The sequence below is a fragment of the Ovis aries genome, chromosome 3, assembly GCF_016772045.2.
Source record: "Ovis aries strain OAR_USU_Benz2616 breed Rambouillet chromosome 3, ARS-UI_Ramb_v3.0, whole genome shotgun sequence".
NCBI classification, from domain to species: Eukaryota; Metazoa; Chordata; class Mammalia; order Artiodactyla; family Bovidae; genus Ovis; species Ovis aries.
The window spans coordinates 193,821,631-193,842,089 of NC_056056.1; the positions used below are offsets into that span (position 1 = coordinate 193,821,631).

The 20,459-nt window shown below is 37.3% G+C and overlaps 1 protein-coding gene across 9 annotated transcripts in view; it reads left to right on the forward strand.

The window, feature by feature from the left end:
- The first annotated feature begins 292 nt into the window (after window positions 1–292).
- ABCC9 (ATP binding cassette subfamily C member 9) overlaps window positions 293–20,459 on the forward strand; it is a 169,795-nt gene continuing 149,628 nt past the window's right edge. For 4 of the 9 annotated variants that reach the window (XM_042247429.2, XM_042247428.1, XM_042247432.2 and 1 more), the window contains exons 1-7: window positions 896–957; window positions 1,311–1,426; window positions 5,837–5,998; window positions 7,324–7,465; window positions 13,206–13,327; window positions 18,707–18,873; window positions 19,898–20,140. In XM_042247429.2, the coding sequence (XP_042103363.1) occupies window positions 5,857–5,998; window positions 7,324–7,465; window positions 13,206–13,327; window positions 18,707–18,873; window positions 19,898–20,140 (816 nt within the window). In that variant the 5' untranslated portion in view covers window positions 896–957; window positions 1,311–1,426; window positions 5,837–5,856. Of the gene's footprint in view, window positions 392–895; window positions 1,210–1,310; window positions 1,427–5,836; window positions 5,999–7,323; window positions 7,466–13,205; window positions 13,328–18,706; window positions 18,874–19,897; window positions 20,141–20,459 lie in introns of those variants that run through there. The other 5 variants (XM_060413319.1, XM_060413318.1, XM_060413322.1 and 2 more) reach the window with 2 other exon arrangements.

The following is a 20,459-nucleotide window of genomic DNA, read 5'->3' on the forward strand; positions in this document are numbered from 1 at the left end:
CTCCCACCCCGGGCTGACCATCCTTTATCAGATCGAAACAGTTGACAAAAACAATGGTTATTTTTAGTTGATAGCGCGATGACCCCTGATAAGAGCGAGTGTTCATTACAATGGTTGCCTGGGACGAAGTTTACCGCTTGCATCAAGAAGGGGGGCGGCGGTGTTAGATCTTGTGGGGTGAGTGTATTTTAAACACGTGATCGCCTTGAGACTTTGCGATCTCTCTGAGTGAGGGAGGGGGGCAAGAGTGAGAGTGACTGTCTGTAAAACAGTGGTAGGAAGAAAAAGCCCCAGTTTCGGGGGGCGAGGGTTAAGGGTTCCCTTTTGGGAGCGCGATGCCGGGCACAGAACACTGTTTGCCTAATTATTCAGCCGGAGCCTGCTTTGCAAGGTGAGACATTCGCACAGCACGAATCCAGCCTGGCAGCCGGCTGCTCCGGGTGAAGTGAGCCCTTCATTTTCCCGATCAGCTCAGGAAGCGAAATAGTGAAACCCCCAAATCCGCTTCCTTACGTGGTTGCTAAAAGGGCGCAAGCAGAGCCTAGGGGGTGGGGAAATTACAAGTGCAAATGACTTTGGGTATACTAAGGTTAGTCATTCCCCCCACCCCCGTTATCTGGGGATAACGGAATCGTAGATTGTAAGTTTCGGTGTCTAATGAGTTGCAGAGGGGCGCACATCACTCTTAAAGTCCTTGTCAGGCGCGCCCCAAGTTTGTGGTTCGGGCGCGGACGGCTGGGCCGAGCGGGGGTGGGGAGGGTCTCCAGTCCCAGGCATTGCGCTCGGGGCTTCTGCTCAGTTTCCTGCCTCGGAGTGGCCGCGTCCGCCCCAGCCCAGAGCAGTGTGTGCAATCCAGAAACTCGATAGGAGGCAGCAGCTGATCACCCACCGCCCTAAAAATAATCTGCTCGGCGCCCGGCGCGCTTCGGCCAGGGGAAGGAAAGCGCTGGCTTCGGGGTGAGTGAGTCCGTGTCTTTTTCATAAATCTCATTTCAAGAGTTTCAAGGATAACCCTCAGTAGTCGATTTTGATCTAACCGCAAGAGGAAGGCTCCAGCGCGCTCTCACAGCGCTTCGCCGTCTCTATTTCTAGGATTGAAGGGACCGGGCCCCAGCCCTGGGGAAGAGAGGGCGTGGGGATCAGGTTTCCAGCTGTACTTTGAAAACTCTGGCTGGCTCCTGCTTAAACCAAGTGGATAAAGTGCAAAGAGTTAATACAATTGTGTTTTGTTTTGTTTTCCCTTTTAGATGTTTCCCGTCTTGTTCACGAAGTAACTTTCTGCTTAATTTCTGTCCCTCTTTGCTTTGTAGGAGTTCTGTGTCCGGCTTTGAAATTTATACTTAAAGACAGAGTAGGAAGCTGGTATTTTGAAGGTAAAGCAAGTGCACCAGTGGGGGTTTGAAGCAGCGTCAAGCGATTACCCAAGGTATCTACTTGTTGCTTTATTTCTACAGATTGGGATTTTTTTTTTTTAATAAAGGCCACTGGAGTGTCTGTGTAAGGAATCTCATCTGCTTAAGTAGTTCCAACATTTCCTTTGCTGTGCAACAGAACTTTGATGGGTGCGTTGAGATCAGACACTAAATCAGATGTCTGTCCTTTTTTGCTGATGATTTCCTGCTTGATTCTGTAGTTCATAGATAAATAGACCAATATCTTTTAATTCATGTTTTATAAACCATGGACTGAATAACTTCAAATAACTTATTATTAAATACATTGGTTTTCCTGAGTGATCCGATCCTGAGTATACCCGAGATGATGATAAAGCCCTGAATAAGTTCTTTAAAATATCGTGTTTCTGTCTCACAGTGTAATTTGGTTAATCTCTGAATAAGTAAAGGATGAGTTTTTTTGTGTGTGAGAATGAAAGCTTTTATATTGCATTTAGTGTGCTTTCTTCAGGGGTCACTAGCTTGTTAAATTCTCTGTGATTACTCTTCCATCAGAGCTGATACTGTTTTCTGGGTGAACAGTGAAGAGTGCTAGTTTTCACTTTATTTTATATTCATTGACTGAATCCAAATGTTTTCAGTCCTGAGGGTGTGGAACTTTATAAGGTGCATTTCAAGGCACAAGAACCCTGAGGGTAGTCTCCATGAAATCATGAGTTTGGTCATCAAGACCTGTAGAAAGATCTGTTCTACAGACCATTCCTGTAACCAGAGTTTCACTTTTGGTATTTGTGTTTCAAGTTTGCTGGGTCAAATTCTCCAATCCTATCGACTGTCATAAACACTTGAACGTCTTTCTGTGGATTTATGTTTATGGGGAGAAAAATGGCCTGTCTTCGTCTCTGGCCTGCCTCCCTCTCTCTCCTCTTTGATGCTGGGGCCTGTCAGTGTTGGCTGAACTAGAAAGCTGGAAGGGGCGGGGCTGTCGGGTGTCATGTCAGGGCATTTATCTGGGGAGAGCAGCAATTTATACCTTCCCAAAGTATCCCCAACTTAACCTGGGTTCCAGGAGGGAAACCCTGAATGATAGTTTGAGATATAAAGATTAGTTTAAAAATCCTGATTTAATAAAATGCCTCAGGTGAACACAAATAACGTGAACAGGTCTACAATAAGTTTACTTTTTCCCTGTCTTTATTCATGTTGAGTTGTAAGAAGAGTTGGCTGTTAAAAGTATGCCACATGCAGGCTAGGTGTCTGGAGGAGGGGACTAAGGGGCAAGGGGAAGAAGATGAAAGAAGAGCCAGAAGAAGAAGCAAAAGGAGAGATGCAGTAAGAGACAGTGAGCAGATTGGGAGCCAAGGGGAAATGTGAGGTTTAAGATTATGGCAGAAGGAAAACAGCATTCTAAAGTTTTTACTCTACCCATATGCACTTTAGTGAGATTATGTCATTATGTATTTCCCAGGTTTTTTGAATCATAACTTTTACATTATACTGGGTTTTGTCTAGTCTGATTTATACAGCCTAAGACCATGGGGACTGTTTCTGCCATGTGCACTGTTGAATTCCTGGTGCCCAAGTTGCACCGTCAGCATCAATAAATATTTTTATACTTAATTAATGCCTGAAGTCCCAGACATCAAGTGCATGGCTAAAAATGTTCTTGGACTTTTTCAGGTTATTGTGCTTCTCTGATATTTTCTTTCCACAGTTACACAGATTTATCCAAAGGTTACTCAATTGGTAGGTTTCAGGATTGATTAGATAACCAGCAGGCAGTACTTATAGCTAATTAAGTATATATGTATATATACACATATATATGTTTTTTGCAAATTCAAATTATATTTTAGCAACTGCCTTAATGATCATGATGAAATATCAAGTTTTAGCATTGAATATAGCACTGAAATGCTATAACTTTCAATAACATTTTAAAACTAGTTTAAGAAAACTGGGAAACCCCAATGGCTCAAGAGGTAAAGAATCCACTTGCAGTGCAGGAGATGCAGGAGATTCAGTTCTTGGGTCAGGAAGATCCCCTGGAGAAGGAAATGGCAACCTATTCTGGTATTCTCGCCTGGGAAATCCCATGAATAGAGGAGCCTGGCGGGCTACAGTTCATGGGGCCACAAGAGTCAGACAAGACTGAGCATGCACATGCAATGAGGAAAAAAAAAAAAAAGTAAGCAAAGAAAAAAAAAGGCAAAAAGAATTTCCCAGTTAGTTCTAGGAAACAGTTTATTCGTGCCTTTCAATTAAGTGAGCTTAAAGTTTCCTTTTATCATTTCTATTAAGTAAAGGAAATAGTCTTAAAAATTCCATTACAAGCCATTTTTTTTTCAGTTTCTGTTCCCTCTATTTTTATCAGAAATATCTAACATGTAATTATAAAACTCAGAATTTCCATTTTATTGATAGTTTAAAAAGCTCAAGTCCTTTTGATTCTCTTATTAAGCTTAGAATCTTAACAGTTGGTAAGGATTTGGCAAGTGTATAAGCTGATCTTGAGGTTTTTTAAAAATATAACATTTTTTAAAAAAAGAAGATAAAAGGTCTTGACTAGAGAGCATATAAAAAAGTATTACCAGAAATAATGTATGAGAAGAATTCCATATGACCATTGACAGATTGTCAACACACAGACTTTCTAACTAGTCCTTCTATTCATATGTTTTATAAAAATTTTGTTTAAAATTTGGTTTCTCCAGTAGTTTGCCTGCTGCTGCCTATCTTTTCTGTATAACATACTTTGTTTCTTTCTAGGAAACTATATGATTCGTGACCATTGCTAAATCAATTATGAATGAAAGGGAAGAGAGAATGAGGTACCACTTTAGTTATCCAAATCATTGCCAACCTTGAATAATCTAATTCAGAATCCAGGGAGGCATAAATATGGAAAAGAAGCAAAGTCCAGGGGGGTGGAAATCATAAAATACTACTTATTTTAAAATGATAGATAAGAAATTTCTTTAAAAAATATAAGTCGGGAGCTATATGATGAAGTGAATGAACATGGTTTATAGTCAGACACATATGGGTGTGGGTTCCAGCTACTCTGCTGGTTGGGAAGTTACTGAACCCATCTGAACACCCAGATCATCATCTGTAAAATTTGAAGAGCTCCACAGATATTGCTTCATTGTTCTGAGAGCTTAAATGGTATATGCAAAGTTCGAAGAGTTTAGTAGGTGCTAAATAAATAGTGCTGCAGTCCATGAGGGGGACTGCTCAGTCCGTGGTGTGCTGCAGTGCATGGGGTCGCAGAGTCAGAACCGACTGAGCGACTAAATGGTAGGCATTGTAAAGTTTTCCGAACTCTAAAACTCTTGATGGCATTTCACGGTAGTAAGAATTCATTTAAAATGTAAGTCAGAGCTTGCCACTCGTTTCATCTCCACCCTTTCAGTGGCTCCACTGCATTCAGAGTAGAAGCCAGAGCAGAAGCTCCGTCTCCCACAGTGGCTAAGAAGACCGTGTGTAATCTTGTCCTCTGTCTCTTCTCCCAGCTTGTCCATGTCTCCTCTGATAGAATGCAGCTCTCCAATAAAAAGGCATCCTTTGTTCCAAAACTCGAGTAGAGTGCATTTCATGTAAAAATATTGTCTGATTCTGGGACCTGTGTAGTTTCATTATCTTGTCACTTGAATTATATTTAATTGGTCTTTAACACTTGATTTTACTGTTGTTCAGAGAAAGGCTGTATGCTGGTGGACTCCACATTGCTGTCTTGGTATTACTATTTCCTGCAGTGAATGAAATGCTACAGTAAATTGTGTTCAGCTGAAGTTGTTTGTGAAACCATTTTCAATGAATTACCATGGGACAGGATTTGATATTACAGCATTTTGACTTTTCAGTCAGTTTCATCTTCCCCCTCCTTTTTCTGGATAAACAGCCATTTTTGGTTTTTGATAATTTATTTAGACAAACACTCCTTGAAGGTAGCGCTATTGGTAGATATCAATTATAATGTATTTTCCAAATTAAAATGGAATATTTTAATCAGGAAAAAAACTACTGACAAGTGGACCTTATAGGATGTATAAGGCCTTTCTAAGTAACTCTCAAATAACTTTGACCACAAAGATTTCTTATTTCTTCAGCTACAAAGATAGAGGGGGTTAATTTTATGAAATAATACCTCTTTAAGGCTGTATCCCTCATAGCTCAGTTGGTAAAGAATCTGCCTGCAATGCAGGAGTCTGCCCGGGTTTGATTCCTGGGTCCAGAAGATCCTCTGAAGAAGGAAATGGCAACCTATTCCAGTATTCTTGCCTGGAAAATCCCATGGACAGAGGAGCCTGGCGGGCCACAGTCCACGGCGTCATAAGAGTCTGACACGACTTAGCAACTAAACCACCACCACCAAGGCTATGATTTAATGAAGGAGAATTTTGTAGTAAGAGGCTTTTCTTCCTTTCTCTCCCTTTTAGAGTGAACTATATAAGAAGAAATGAGCCTTTCATTCTGCGGTAACAACATTTCTTCCTATAATATCTATGATGGTGTGTTACAAAATCCCTGCTTTGTGGATGCCCTTAACCTGGTTCCTCATGTCTTCCTGCTGTTTATCACTTTCCCAATATTGTTCATTGGTAAGTAACCTACTTACCAAAGTAGAACATTCTTTTTTATTGTATTTCTATGGTTAATAATTCCTTTCTGACATCCAGTTAACTTATTGAGAGCAATTGTTATGGCAGTGTTGTTCGCATCTCTCCAATGGGACACAGTAGCTGGCAAAAGGGTATTTGAATCAAGTGAAATTGAAATTAACATTGTCAAAGAGAAATGGCTAACAATGCAGACTATTCATAATGTTGGCTATTTGGGTTAGTGAGAAATCACAAATAAATCTCAAAGAAGTATCAGGTATAAGGAAAATTATAGTGATGCAAAGAAAGCCAGAACCTGCCTGGAAGAGTTTAATAACATAAATTATAGTAGAATGTGTTAAATGTAACTAATTTTCAAATAATGAAGTGCTTTTGGGAACAATTTAGAGATGAATCAGTATTCTTTTCAAAGAATGCTTCAGGGGTCCGTTTTGTCCAGAAACAGAAATTTCTTCCTTCAGTACTTTCAGCAGTCATACCCCTCCCAACCCTGTTCATTCTTGAAGTTTATGGGACTTCTCTATAGTTGAAAAATTGAGAGGAAGAAAAAAAAACAGCGGAGACAAGAGACAGAAGTAGGGTCTTAGCATGTCATATATGAGTTGGCATTGTGCTGTTTTTGAGGGGAAACCATCAACATTTTCTAACATATAACCTGGTAACTTAGTTTTTTTCTTCAATGAAGAGCTAAGAGTGAACCAGTAATGTTTTTGAGCCTCCTTAAAATCTCATCAATGAACAAAGCTTTAGCTTTCTTTCAGAAAATGTCAGTAGCATTATTGAACGGTGCTGGCTGAGTCATGGGTTATCATTTTTACTCCATGACATGCATGTGAGTAAGAGTTGACACAGCCAGTGGGCCCTGAATCTTGTCACCAAGTATGGCCATTTTATTTTTTTTGGTTAGGCCTCCCACAGATCCCATCTTTTGAAAGATTTGAGACTTTGAATTGCTTGTATTAACATCATCATTAATTTATTTTTCTTTTGAATGAATGAGATCTGTCAGTAAGAATTGTGATGAGCATGAAATAACCAGGTTGTCACCCAGAGTTTGCTATTCCTGAGCTAGACGGCAAAGTTGGTGTGTTAGCTTAGGGCAAGCTTGGAAAAATCCTTTGAAATTATTCCTTTTTTTTTTTTTTTTAACATAATGAAAATAGAGAAAGATTTCTGTTGCTACTCTAGAAAGGAATAAGGTTTTAGGATCCCCCCTCCCCGATCTGCAAAGCATATCACAATGTAGATTATTTCCATGATTATAATTAATTCTTTATTTCTTTACCTTTTCCTCCTTTTTTCAGGGTGGGGGAGTCAAAGCTCGAAGGTACAAATTCATCACAACACATGGCTTCATTTTCCTGGACACAACCTGAGATGGATCCTGACATTTGCCCTCCTGTTTGTGCATGTTTGTGAAATAGCGGAAGGCATTGTTTCAGATTCGTAAGTGACTCCATTTAGTTAATGGGATTACGCTATCCTAGTGGACATGTTGATAAAGATAGTAGCTAAGAGCATACCAAGTCAGCCTTAACTTTTTGGTTATAACTTATCAGGCGCCACAGCAGTCACCCTTTTTACAGGATAAACATGCATATTGTCCCGTGTTTTCTGTACTGTATTCTTTCTCTGCTAACACAAGTTCAGATCTCTGGGGTTTGTGCTCATTGCTATGCTTTCGTTTTTTATCTACATAGCGCTAGCAGAAAGTTTTCTCCATTTAAACACCTCAATGATAATCTTATTTTTCAAAACAAATATAAATGGTAAGAATGACTGTCTGTATACTGGCATATTTGTTGTTGATGTTCAGTCGATAAGTTGTGTCCTACTCCTTGCGACCCCATGGACTGCAGCATGCCAGGCTCCCCTGTCCTTCATTATCTCTCAGAATCATATCCAATGAGTTGGTGATGTTATCTAACCTCCTCATCCTCTGTTGCCCCTTTCTCCTCCTGCCCTTAATCTTTAAGAGCATCAGGGTCCTTTCCAATGAGTTGGCTCTTTGCATCAGGTGGCCAAAGTATTGGAGCTTCAGCTTCAGCATCAGTCCTTCCAATGAATGTTCAAGGTTGATTTTCTTTAGGATTGACTGTTTTGATCTCCTTGCCATCCAAGTCTAATGTATTTATGTACAAATATATAACCAGTTCTCAGATATTTCTGTTTATTTTGTAAAACTGCAGAGATAGATGAGGCAGGCATTAAAAGAATCTGAGAATCAATGAAGGTATAACTACAAATTGAGGCAGAGTACATAATTATTTCAAAATCATGATTTGTTATAAAACCCTTATTTTTAAAGGAATTTTGTCTTTTTTATAAAAGATGTTTATATCAAGCAGAATGTAATGAATTCTATTTATAAAGCTGAACATAATGCATGATAATATTTTTACTACGTAATAATAGAAAATAAACTCAAGTATTAGGAAAACTTCAATTATGAAATTATGCTAAATGGTGTATATTTCATTGAAGAATTGACAGGAAAAGATCTCTAAAGTCTATGAAATGAAAGCTTCAAAACTCGTTTTCTTCTAATCTAATAAGAACCTCGCCTGACATCTGTTTATGTTTTTCTGTTGCAATTAACAAGGGGTGAAACTTGGAGACTTTTGTCATGGAGCCATCTATTTTGTAATGTTTTATGACAGTTCTTTGCATTTATGTGCACATCTTGGTTTCTGATGAAAAGGAAAATTAAAGACCCTAAGTCTCCTCTCCAAGCATTTAGAAGCTTATCAGCCATTATTTTATTGAGAATTGCTTACAACTCTTTGGCATATTTATATTATGCTGTATTAGCATAGCCAATTTTAGCCTTCATTTTTTAATTCCCTTACCATATGGGCTGACTCTCCATGTGGTTATGTGTTTGTATAAAGTGGAAGATAGTAGAAGTCCCATGAGTCCTAAAAACTTGACATCAAGTAGGGAGAGATGGCTCCTCCTTTCCAGACTCATGGTTGATGTGTAGGTTCAGAGACTTTAGGACAGAGGCTGTGCTAATAATGAGGTTATGGGGGAAACCTGTTTCATAGTGGTAGTGATGCAAGAGACCTGTGCTTAAAACAAGTAGAAATACGCTCTTGATCTTGTGTACCCTCTCCCATTCTTTAGCTACAGACTCTTATCCTTGCCCTTTTCATCCAGAACTCCTAAAAAGACATCTTTCAGGGACTCCTCTGGCGGTCCAGTGGTTAAGACTTCACATTCCAATGCCGGGGGCATGGGTTCGATCCCTGGTCAGGGAACTAAGAACCCTGCAAGCTATAAGGCAAGACAAGGGAAAAAAAAAAAGACATCTTCCAGTATTTAACACACTTATTATATTAAGACCCTGCTGATTATGCCTTCCTTCTTTCCTTCTTTCTTTTTTTTAAAACAAAACTTTATGAACTATTTTTTACTTAAAATACCACAGATGTTCACTGTAGTTTCACTATGAGTGAAATAATGCAAAGACTTTCCTAATTGAATATTGGATTTTTAAAATTAATAGTAATATAAATATTAAAGCTATTGATTTTTCTTTTGAAACATCCTGTTTTACACGGGTTTTCATAAGAAGTGTTCTCTTTTTTACTTCTGTCTAAATAATTTGTGATTCTGGTGGAGAAACCCTTCTAGGCCTAGGAATCATTTTTAGTTTGCTCTTCAGTATAATTTGATTAGTTTATTACTAAAGCATGTCATTCATTAAATGGATGCCTTTGGGAATTTTTCAAGATAGTCAAATATTTGGTTAATTAATATAATTAATAAGCACTAAGAATTTACTGATTGGATTACTCAAGTCCTTGTGTTGATTATTTTTTACTTTTCTTCAAATTATAAAAATGTGCATTAACATCACTATTACTGTGTTTTCATTTTGGTTTTTATTTTCCACCATTTTCTCTTTTTTGAAATTGTTTGTTTTCTGTGATATATAGTTTTTGGTTTTCTCTTGAACTTTCCCGACTAAAGATTTTCTACCATAATGGGATGTATATGCTTCAATACTGTATATCTACCATTTGATTATATATACCAGAATAGTGAAGTCTGCAAATTATTCTCTAAAAATAGTAGTGTAGTATAGTATTAGTCATTCAGTTGTGTCTGACCCTCTGCAACCCCGTAGACTGTGGCTCCCCAGACTCCTCTGTCCATGAGATTCTCCAGGCAAGAACACTGGACTGGATTGCCATTCCCTTCTCCAAAAAAGAGTAGAAGTTAAAGGAAAGAATAGAGTTTGGGGCACCCTCAAAACCTATACTATTTTGTAAGGAGAGCAGCAACACTATGAAAGGAATCTTAATAAAAGTACTAGTATGGTTAAAAATCACTAAAAAAGAAAAACTATAAACATAAACCTTACTGTAGCTTCTGCTGTCTTTATTAATCCTTCATTGCTGCCTTCCTTACTGATGATTGGTATTCTTTTTCAAGATAACTTGAATTGACCACTTAACTTATTAATTATAATAATTTCTTATTGAATTTGTTTAAGATTACAAATTTTCTTCTGGGTATGGTTTTAAACTGCATTATATAGGCCATCACAGGTAATATACTTATTTTAAAATTTTCTAAATATTATTTTTTTATTCTTTCTTTTCTTTAATAATTAAAGAGTATTAGAATCCCGGGGATGGGGGAGCCTGGTGGGCTGCCATCTATGGGGTCACACAGAGTCGGACATGACTAAAGCGACTTAGCAGCAGCAGCAGCAGAAGCATTTTAAATTTTTTACTGATGAAATATTTATTTCCTATTTTTTCTCTTTGATTATTTGAACTATTTCTGGGAGGTGGTTGGTGTTTTGTAAGCCAACTCTTACATGATCATAATATTATCACATATTCATTATCCTCTCAGTATTCGTGACTTCAAATCTCTGCATACACTTGCCTGTTAAGACAGCTTCTTTTGCAGATTTATTAGAAACCTTCACAATCCACACATTCGTGTTGAAACATATTAGCTTCCTCTCTCCAATGGGCTTTTCCTCTCAAAATCTTATTTGGTCGTACCATCATCGACTCAAGCACCCTGGGGATTTCTGCCCATAGCCATCACCATCACACTCATACTCAAACACTGTTAAAAGTACTATCCATGTTGACAGTCTTTTCCAAAGGTATTATTTCCTCCATGTTACTGCTGGCAAAGCTTAACTTGGGCTTTCATCATCTCTCATCAGGCCTCTCCCCATAGTTTCCTGACTACTTTCCTTTGTGTCTCTCCTCTCACCTCAGACACATATTACCTGTCAACTCCATTATCCGTACTACTACCAGATTGATCTGTTTCTAAAACCCTAATCTGATGGTACCACTTCCTTGTTAAAGTATTCGTGTTTTCTGCAAGATTAGATTTCAGCTCCTTACCATACCTTTCAGAATATATCCAAACTTAGACTTTCTATTTAAGCGACATTAAACTGCTTGGAATTTTGCCCATTCTTTTCCCTGCTTATTACGTGCTCTTCCACCAGTTTCCTGGTGAGTGGCTCCCTTTTTATATTTCAGTTCCCATTGTCAGCTGTACCTCTTCTGATATGACCTTCCTAAATTGTTTCTCTTTCCTGCATTCTCAGAGTACTTACTTTCTTCTTGATATCACTTGTATACTAATACATTTAAATCATTTGAGAAAATGTACATGTTTAGCTGTATGGCATTTTTAATACAAATGGAATTGAGGGCTTTCTGCACATTGGCCTGGCATATTTCTGATCTAACTGAAGTTCTCTGTTGCCCTCAGAATGAAGTGTCATGTCCTTGCAGTCACACTGAATTGCTCCAAGTACCCTTGAATGTATGGGCTTCCCAGGTGGCTCAGTGGTGAAGAATCTGCCTACCAATGTAGGAGACATGGGTTCGATCCCTGGGCCGGGAAGATCCAGTGGAGGAGGAAATGGCAACCCCACTCCAGTATTCTTGTCTGGAGAGTCCCATGGACAGAGGAGTCTGGTGGGCTACAGTCCCTGTGGTTGCAAAGGAGACGGACACAAATGAGCAACTAAACAACAGCACCACAGCCCTTGAACATATCTAGACTCTCCACTTGGAGCAGTCTTCCCATCCTTCCTCTGAGTAGCAGTTCCTCATTCTTAAAGTCTCAGCGTAGAAGTCACTTCTTTCAGGGCTTTCTCTGTCTCAGGCACTAGTTCTTCATGACTTCCCAGTCCCTTCACCTATGTTATAATTTCTTGTTTCTAGTTGTTCTTCTTAGAGCACTCTAGACTTTGTGACCACAGACACTATATCTTATCTTGTTCATTGTTGTATCCCACAATCTAATGCAGTGTCTGGACCAACAAACATATACATGTGTTGAATGCATTAGTGAACATGGAGACATCATTGAAGACCATGCAGGAGTGAGTGAGTGAGTGAAAGTCGGTCAGTTGTGTCCAACTCTTTGCGACCCCATGGACTAATACAGTCCTTAGAATTCTCCAGGCCAGAATATTGGAGTGGGTAGCCTTTCCCTTCTCCAGGGGTTCTTCCCAACCCAGGGATTGAACCCAGGTCTCCCACATTGCAGGAGTATTCTTTACCAGCTGAGCCATAAGGGAAACCCACTGAAGACCATAACATTTGGGAAAACTATCAAAAGAATAAATGTACTTTCACATACAGTAGAGTTCATATTTAGTTTATTGTTTTTACTCGCCTTAGGTTAAATTATTTCAGCAGTTCTGTCCTTCAATATAGGAATAGCTATCTATTCACTTTTGTTGTAAGCTTTATAATGTTTTGTTTAGCTGTATTTATCTAACCCTCCATGATAGGATAAACCCTTTCAGCAGAATTATATTTCCTTGGGCTTCCCTAGTAGCTCATTGGTAAAAAGTCTGCCTTCCAATGCAGGAGGCATAGGTTCGATCCCTAAGTCAGGTAGATCCCTTGGAAATGGCAAACCATTTTCCAGTGCCTGGGAAATCCCACGGACAGAGGAGCCTGGCGGGCAACAGTCCATGGGGCCACAAAGAGTTAGATACAACTTAGTGACTGAGCACTCAAGGTGGTCTTCCTTATTTGTGCTCTTAGCATTCTGTATATAAAATACCTCATTCTGAATTTTAAATATTGGTAAGGGAGCATTTTAATGAAAAAACTGGAAGCAAAAATGAGAAACTGTCTGGAACCTTCAGCTGTAGACACTGACGCTGTACCACTCTCTGTAGACGGCGGGAGTCGAGGCATCTCCACCTCTTCATGCCTGCGGTGATGGGATTTGTTGCTACCACCACATCCATAGTATATTATCATAATATTGAAACATCAAATTTTCCTAAGTTACTTTTAGGTGAGTATGATCAAGTGCTGTTGTTGTTTTTTCCCAAACAACTATTTGGTTTTCTTTTTCCTTAGAGTAAATGCTCTCATCACCAGTTGGACTGGAAGGCATGGGAAAACCATAATAATTAATTCTCTTTAGTCTCCCATTCAATGTGGAGATGAAGTCAGTTGTTTATTGCTCTAGGCTGTGAAAACTCCATCCCCTCAGGACACCTAAAGAGCAAGTCACCTCGGCTATTTCTGCGTATTTCTGACTCTGGCTTGGGAGTCTTGAGGCATTTCCAAAGACCCAAGTCTTTCATAATGGATACTGTGGGCATGTCACCCTCTTCTTGGGATTTCTGTCGAGACAGATATAGGGGCACAGGGGGAGGCTCTTTGCAGCAGAGCGTGCTCCATTGTATGCTAACAACAATACTGTCCAGAGCAACAGCTGCCCCCAGAGCACAGCCCCTCACCTTGGCATCCTGCTTAGCATTATTTTTTCTAAGCCTCTCTTGCCTTCTTGTCCTGTGGAAATCAGAGACTTTCATATTCTGCTTTATGCTGAAATGATTGAACTCATCCCAAATAGTTATAAATACAATACTCTGATCCATCCTTGCATTCCTTAATGGACACTTTCATACAGAAAGCTGAGATGAAGATTACAGAACACGGATTATGCAAGGGCTGCAGGGGCCTCTGTGTCCTCTAAAATGGTAGGCAAGATTGTATGTGTTTGTGTGAATGTTTAGTTTTCTAAGGTTTATGGATTTGGTTTGATTGCTATTTAATGACAATGACATTGACTACTGCAATTAGGAAAAGGAATAATTAAACCGTGCAAATATTTTATTTGCATATCCAGCAGGCATCAAAATTTGATGTGAATAAGTGATAAGTGCTGTTTATTTAATTCTGTGTTGCATCACGTTATATGATTTGGTAAAGGTAATCAAACAAAGACAAGTTGTCAGAATTAAATATTAATTTAAAAGACTTGTCCAAATCCTAATTATCTTAATAGAAAGCTGTTTGTTTCAACATGGTAAGCAGACATTATCAGAGAAATCTTTTGATGTGGATGCCCAGAAAGGCAACAGCAAAAATAAATGTAACATTGAGAATTCAATACTCTGGACAATGTTTCTGAAAAACTGATGAGGATATAAGAGTTTTAAGATGTGATTAGAAAGGAGATGTGCATTTTAATAAAATTTTGAGAGAAATGCAGTCAGAATCCTGCTCTAAATTTTTATGTAGATACAAGGCAGAGGGCATAATCTGATCATATTTATGAAAGGACTTATAGAATTAAAAGCTCATCTAACTTTTCCCTTACTTTCAGTTCAGTTCATTCGGTTAGTCGTGTCTGACTCTTTGCAACCCCATGAATCACAGCATGCCAGGCCTCCCTGTCCATCACCAACTCCCGGAGTTCACTCAAACTCATGTCCATCTAGTCGGTGATGCCATCCAGCCATCTCATCCTCTGTTGTCCCCTTCTCCTCCTGCCCCCAATCCCTCCCAGCATCAGGGTCTTTTCCAATGAGTCAACTCTTTGCATGAGGGAGGAATATTTGGATCTAGAAGAGTCACACATTTTTAGAACACAGAACTAGTAATTTTGTCCCAACATTACACTATAAACATCACCAAACATACAGAAAATTGAAAGAATTATATGAATACTCATTTCCTACCACCTAAATTCTGTTATTTTCTTCTATTTATTTTATCAAATATCTACTTTCTTCTATCCATCTATCAATTCATCCTAATTTTTTGATGCATTTTAAAGTATGTTGCAGGAATTGATATTCATCACTTCCTAATTATTTCAGCATGCACATTATTAGCTAAAGTTAAATATTTGCAGTTCTTTTTGTGAGATAAAATTTATATACCAACGTGTAGAAATCTCAATCTACTAAATGCACACACCTGTATAACTCTGTAATGATCTAAAGTGTTGCCATCATTCTTGAAAATTCTCTTGTGCCCCTTACTAATCAGTCCTGTTTTCATCTCTATAGCGGAACATCTAATCTGATTTTTCCTCACTGTAGATTAGATTTGCCTGTTGTTGAACTTCACATAGATTGAATCATACAGTATAAACTCTTCTAAGATTGCTTTCTCTCAGCAGAATTTTTGGAGGTTCATCCATAACGTGGTTTCAGTTGTATTTTGTTCTTGTGATTTTGGGGTCATATTCCATTATATACCGCAAATATTCCATAAATATACTACAGTTTTCCCATTCTCTTGTTAATAGTCTCCTGGACTGTCTCCAGATTTTGCCTATCATGAAAAAAAACAAGCTGCTATAAACATTCATGTGCAAGGGTTTTTTTTCGTTTGTGTTTGTATGTGAATATATGTTTTATTTCTCTTGGGTAAATACCTAGGAGTGGAATTGCCGGGTCAGAGGGTAAATACATAAATGTTTATATTTGTGAGAAACTACTAGATCATTTCTCAGTGGTTTATTTTACACACACTAACAGCGTACGGGAATTCCAGTGGTTTCACATCCATTTGAAGATCTTGACTTTCTAATTTAGCCATGCTGGTGTTTACTAATAACACATTGCGGTTTTAATCTGCATTTCCCTGCTGACTAATGATCTTGAGCACTTTTGATGAGTTTATTGGCCATTTGTTATCTTTGTGAAGTGCCTGTTCATATCTCCTGCCACTTTTTATGGGATTGCATTTTTATTATTCAGCTGTAGCACTATTTTGTGTCATTAGACACATGTTTTAAGAATATTTCCCTCCCAGTCTGTGGCTTGCAAGCTCATTTACTTAATAGGGTCTTTTGATGAGCAGAAGATTTTAATTTTAATGTGGTATAATTTATTATCTTTTCATGTAAAATTACTGCTCTGTCTCTTAAGAAATCTTTGCCTTCCCTCAAAATATATTTCCCACGTATATTCTTGTTTTTTTTTTTTTTAAGACTCTTTATAGTTTCAGTTTTTATTTTTAGGACTGTGACCCATTTGAAGTTATTTGTGTGGATGGTATATAAGGTTGGTGGCAAGTTACTTTTTTTCCAAATGTACCTCTATGTGTTTGAGCACCATCTGCATACTAGACTTTCCATTTCTCATTGGATTGCTTTGGGACCTTGGTAAAAGATTAAAGCAAGTGCCTATTTAAATATAATCTATTTCTTGCCTTTATACTTTCCATTCCTTTAATCCATTCATGGACTCTTATGTCATCACTATTCTGTCTTGATTACCATAACTTTGGAGGTCTTGAAGTCATGTGTTATGATTATATAGCTGTTTTCTTTGTTTTTCTCCCAAGACTACTTTAGATAGTTTAATTCTTTTTCATTACCATGTGCAGGTTAGAATCAGGTTATCAATTTCTACTGAAAAAAAAATCCCTGGTGGGGTTTTGATAGGGATTGCACTGAATGAACAGAACAATTTGGGGGACGAAATGACATCTTAAAAATGTCGAGTCTTGCAGTGTATTATCTACTTTTATAGATCTTTCATTTCTTGTAGCAATATTGTTTAAATTTTAATGTAAAGGTCTTTTATGTCTTGCTAAGAATTATTACTAGGTTTCTTGTTTTACCATTGCTATTATAAATGGAATTGTATTAAAATTTTTATTTTCCAATTGTTCTGCCATTGTATAAATGCAATTGGATTTGAATATTGACCTTGCATCTTGCTACTTTGGAAATTCAATTCAAAAACAATTAAAATTACTTTAACTTATTTCTCTGTAAGTTTTTTGGGATTTTCTGCATAAAGAAACATGCCATCTGAAAATAGAGGCAGTTATATTTGTTTCTTTTCTAACTTTATGCTTTCTTTTTTATTTTTCTTGCTGTATTGCACTAGGGAGAATCTCTAGTAAAATGCAGAATAAATGTGGTGAGAGGAAATCCTTATCTAGCTCCTGATTTTAGGGGAAAAGTAATCTTTTGTACTTAATTACAGAATTGATACAGACTTTTTATATAAGACTTTATCAAGTGAGTAAGTTTGCTGCTATGCAAAGCTTTGCTGTCTCAGAGGTTTCTTTTTTTAAAAATCATGAGTAGCTATTGTATTTTATTGACAGACTTTTTTCTGCATCAGTTGTAACTGTTATATTTCTGTTAAGGTGCTTCTGCTGGTGTTCACTGATTGATTTTTCAAATGATTAAGCAGCCATGCACACTGGGCTAAGCCACACATGGTCATGGTTTGTTATCCATGCTATATGTTGCTAGAGTTTATTTGTTAGGGTTTTCACATCGATCATGAGGGATATTTTTTTTTTCTCAAAATAGTTTTGCCAGGTTTTTATATGTTGGGATACATAAATGAATTGGAAAATACTCGCTATTTCTCTTTAATGAAGGGCATTGTGTGAGATTAATTTTATTTCTTAAAAATTCGGTAAAATTCATCGGTGAAGTTATCTGGGCCTGGAGTTTTAACTAAGGAGGGATTTTAAATTATAAATTTATTTCTTTATTATAGACTCTTCAGAGTATCTGTTTCTATTTACGTCAGTTTTGATAATTACAGTTTTTGAGAAAATTTCTGTTTCATCTAAATTTTTTTGATTTATTGTCATAAAGTTGTTCAAGATACTCCCTGATTTATCCATTTTAAGTACATAGGAGATATAGGGATAATTTTTCCTATATTCCTAATATTGGTCATTTGTGTTGTTTTCTTGCTCAATCTAGCTGGGGGCTTATCAGTTTTCTTGATCTTTTAAAAAAGTCAGCCTTATTGGTTTATTTTCTCAATTATTCTTTTCCTGTTTTATTGCTTTTTACTGTTATCTCTCATTTTTTCATTTTGTTCATTGTTCTTTCCCTACCTTTTCAAGGTGGAAACTTTAGGTCATTGATTTTGGATCTTTTTTTTTTCTAAAATAAATACCTAAAGCTATAAATTTTCATCTCAGTATTGTTTAAGTTACAATTCCTAAAATTTTAATCTGCAGTATTTTCATTATAATTTAGTTAAAATATTTTCTAACTTCCTCAGTAATTTCTTTTTTAACATATGGTTAATTAGAAATGTATTGTTTAGTTTCCAAATGTTTGGAGATGTCTAGACATCTTAGGGTGTGAAAATACCCCTTCCATTATCTCTGCCTGGTGTTCATACTATATAATCCTCTCTCCTTGAGTGTGAGTGGACCTGTGACTTCCTTCTAGCCAATAAGGTTTGGCAATGATTAAGATATCACATCTGTTGGGATTGCAGCCTTTGTTCATATCTGGATTAATTCAAACAAAATTATCTGAAAATAGAATATCTTAAATTGTCTTTGTTATTAAAAAGTATTGTATTTATATTGAGAGTTCAGTAAAATCTTTAAAAATAGCAGTGACGGGTTGTATCTTTTCTTTTTCTGTTTAATTTTCCAGCCTTATTCCTGTACTGGGTAATGGCCTTTATCACAAAAACCATAAAGCTGGTCAAATATTGGCAGTCTGGTTGGGGAATATCAAACCTGCGTTTCTGCATCACAGGCATAATGGTCATTTTGAATGGACTCTTGATGGCTGTGGAGATCAATGTCATTCGGGTCAGAGTGGGTATCTCATAATTTTTGTTTAGTTACTGGAGTTCAGAAGCAAGTATTAAAGATCATGGTCAGCTTGGCTCTCTAGTATTCAAGAGCCTATACAATGATATATCAGTTATGTGCACAAATATAAAGTTGAGCAATTATTAAGTTCAGACCATTAATTTTCCAGAAATCTCAATATAACCCTGGAATCTATTCATTCATTTGCAAATATTGATTGAGTGCCTAGGATGTGCCAAACAATTATGCTTAGTCCATATTATAGATTAAACTGGCTTCATCAGGAAGTTCCACCACCTGTAATTGGTCCAAAGCAAACCTGGCTCAATCAAACTAGTGTATTCTCAGAAATGTCAAGCTGATAAGAAGATAACTTAATCCACTTTCTTCATTTCATTAATGAAGAAACATCTATAGATAGAACTCTAGCTTTATAAACAAAGTAACATGATCAAATCTCATACCTGGTCTGTGATTACAAACCTGTTCACATAACACTGCCTGTTACATTGTGTGACATACCAGTGACCTGTTTTTCAATGTTCATTTTCTGTCAGAGCAGTCTGAATTTGCTATGAATAGCAAGATACATGTTGCAATGGATAGTGGAAACAGCAAACATCAGCCAGACCACAAATTAATAGAGAGTGACTCAACAATGTTGTTGATAAAACATTTAAGCAATCTGCACAGTGTAAAAATCTTCATTTAGTTGACTAAATATGAAATATCAGGAAAGGATATCATGAAAGACTGATTTTTAGTGATAACTCTTTTAAAGAAATAATTGATATTTTAACATTCACCTAAGTGTATTAAATATGAAATTCTGGAATTTAACTAGAATCTAGTCACAATAAAAGGGAATTTTTTTCTCAAAAGAATATTTCAGAAAGGGATGCAAAGAAGTATGAAAATATGAAGATTAGCCTCATGAAATGAAATTTGTAAAAATGGTTAAAATTTATTTTTAATGTGTGGAAAAAGAATTAGGTTAATTGTTACTCTGGAATTTTTCTTATCACAGAGATATGTGTTCTTCGTGAATCCGCAGAAAGTAAAGCCCCCTGAAGACCTCCAGGATCTAGGTGTGAGGTTTCTCCAACCGTTCGTGAATTTATTGTCAAAAGCAACCTACTGGTGGATGAACACGCTCATCATATCTGCTCATAAAAAGCCTATTGATCTGAAGGCAATTGGAAAATTACCAATAGCAATGAGAGCAGTAACAAACTATGTTTGTTTGAAAGATGCATATGAAGAACAAAAGGTAAGTCAGTAACCGTTTTTCATGTCCATGATTGTAGAGAATGGGCTTCTTAATACAAAGGCACTAAGCTTAAATAATGTTAAGCTTTTGTTGTTTAGTTGCTCAATCGTGTCTGACTTTGTGATCCCATGGGCTGTAGCCTGCCAGGCTCCCCTCTCCATGGGATCTCCCAGGCAGAGAATACTGGAGTGGGTTGCCATTTCTTTTCTCCAGGGGATCTTCCTGACCCAAGGATCAAAGCCCTCTCCTGCATTGCCGGTGGATTCTCTTAAATAATAGTAAATAATATTTAGGGAGAGCAGATTTTCTCCATCTGTCT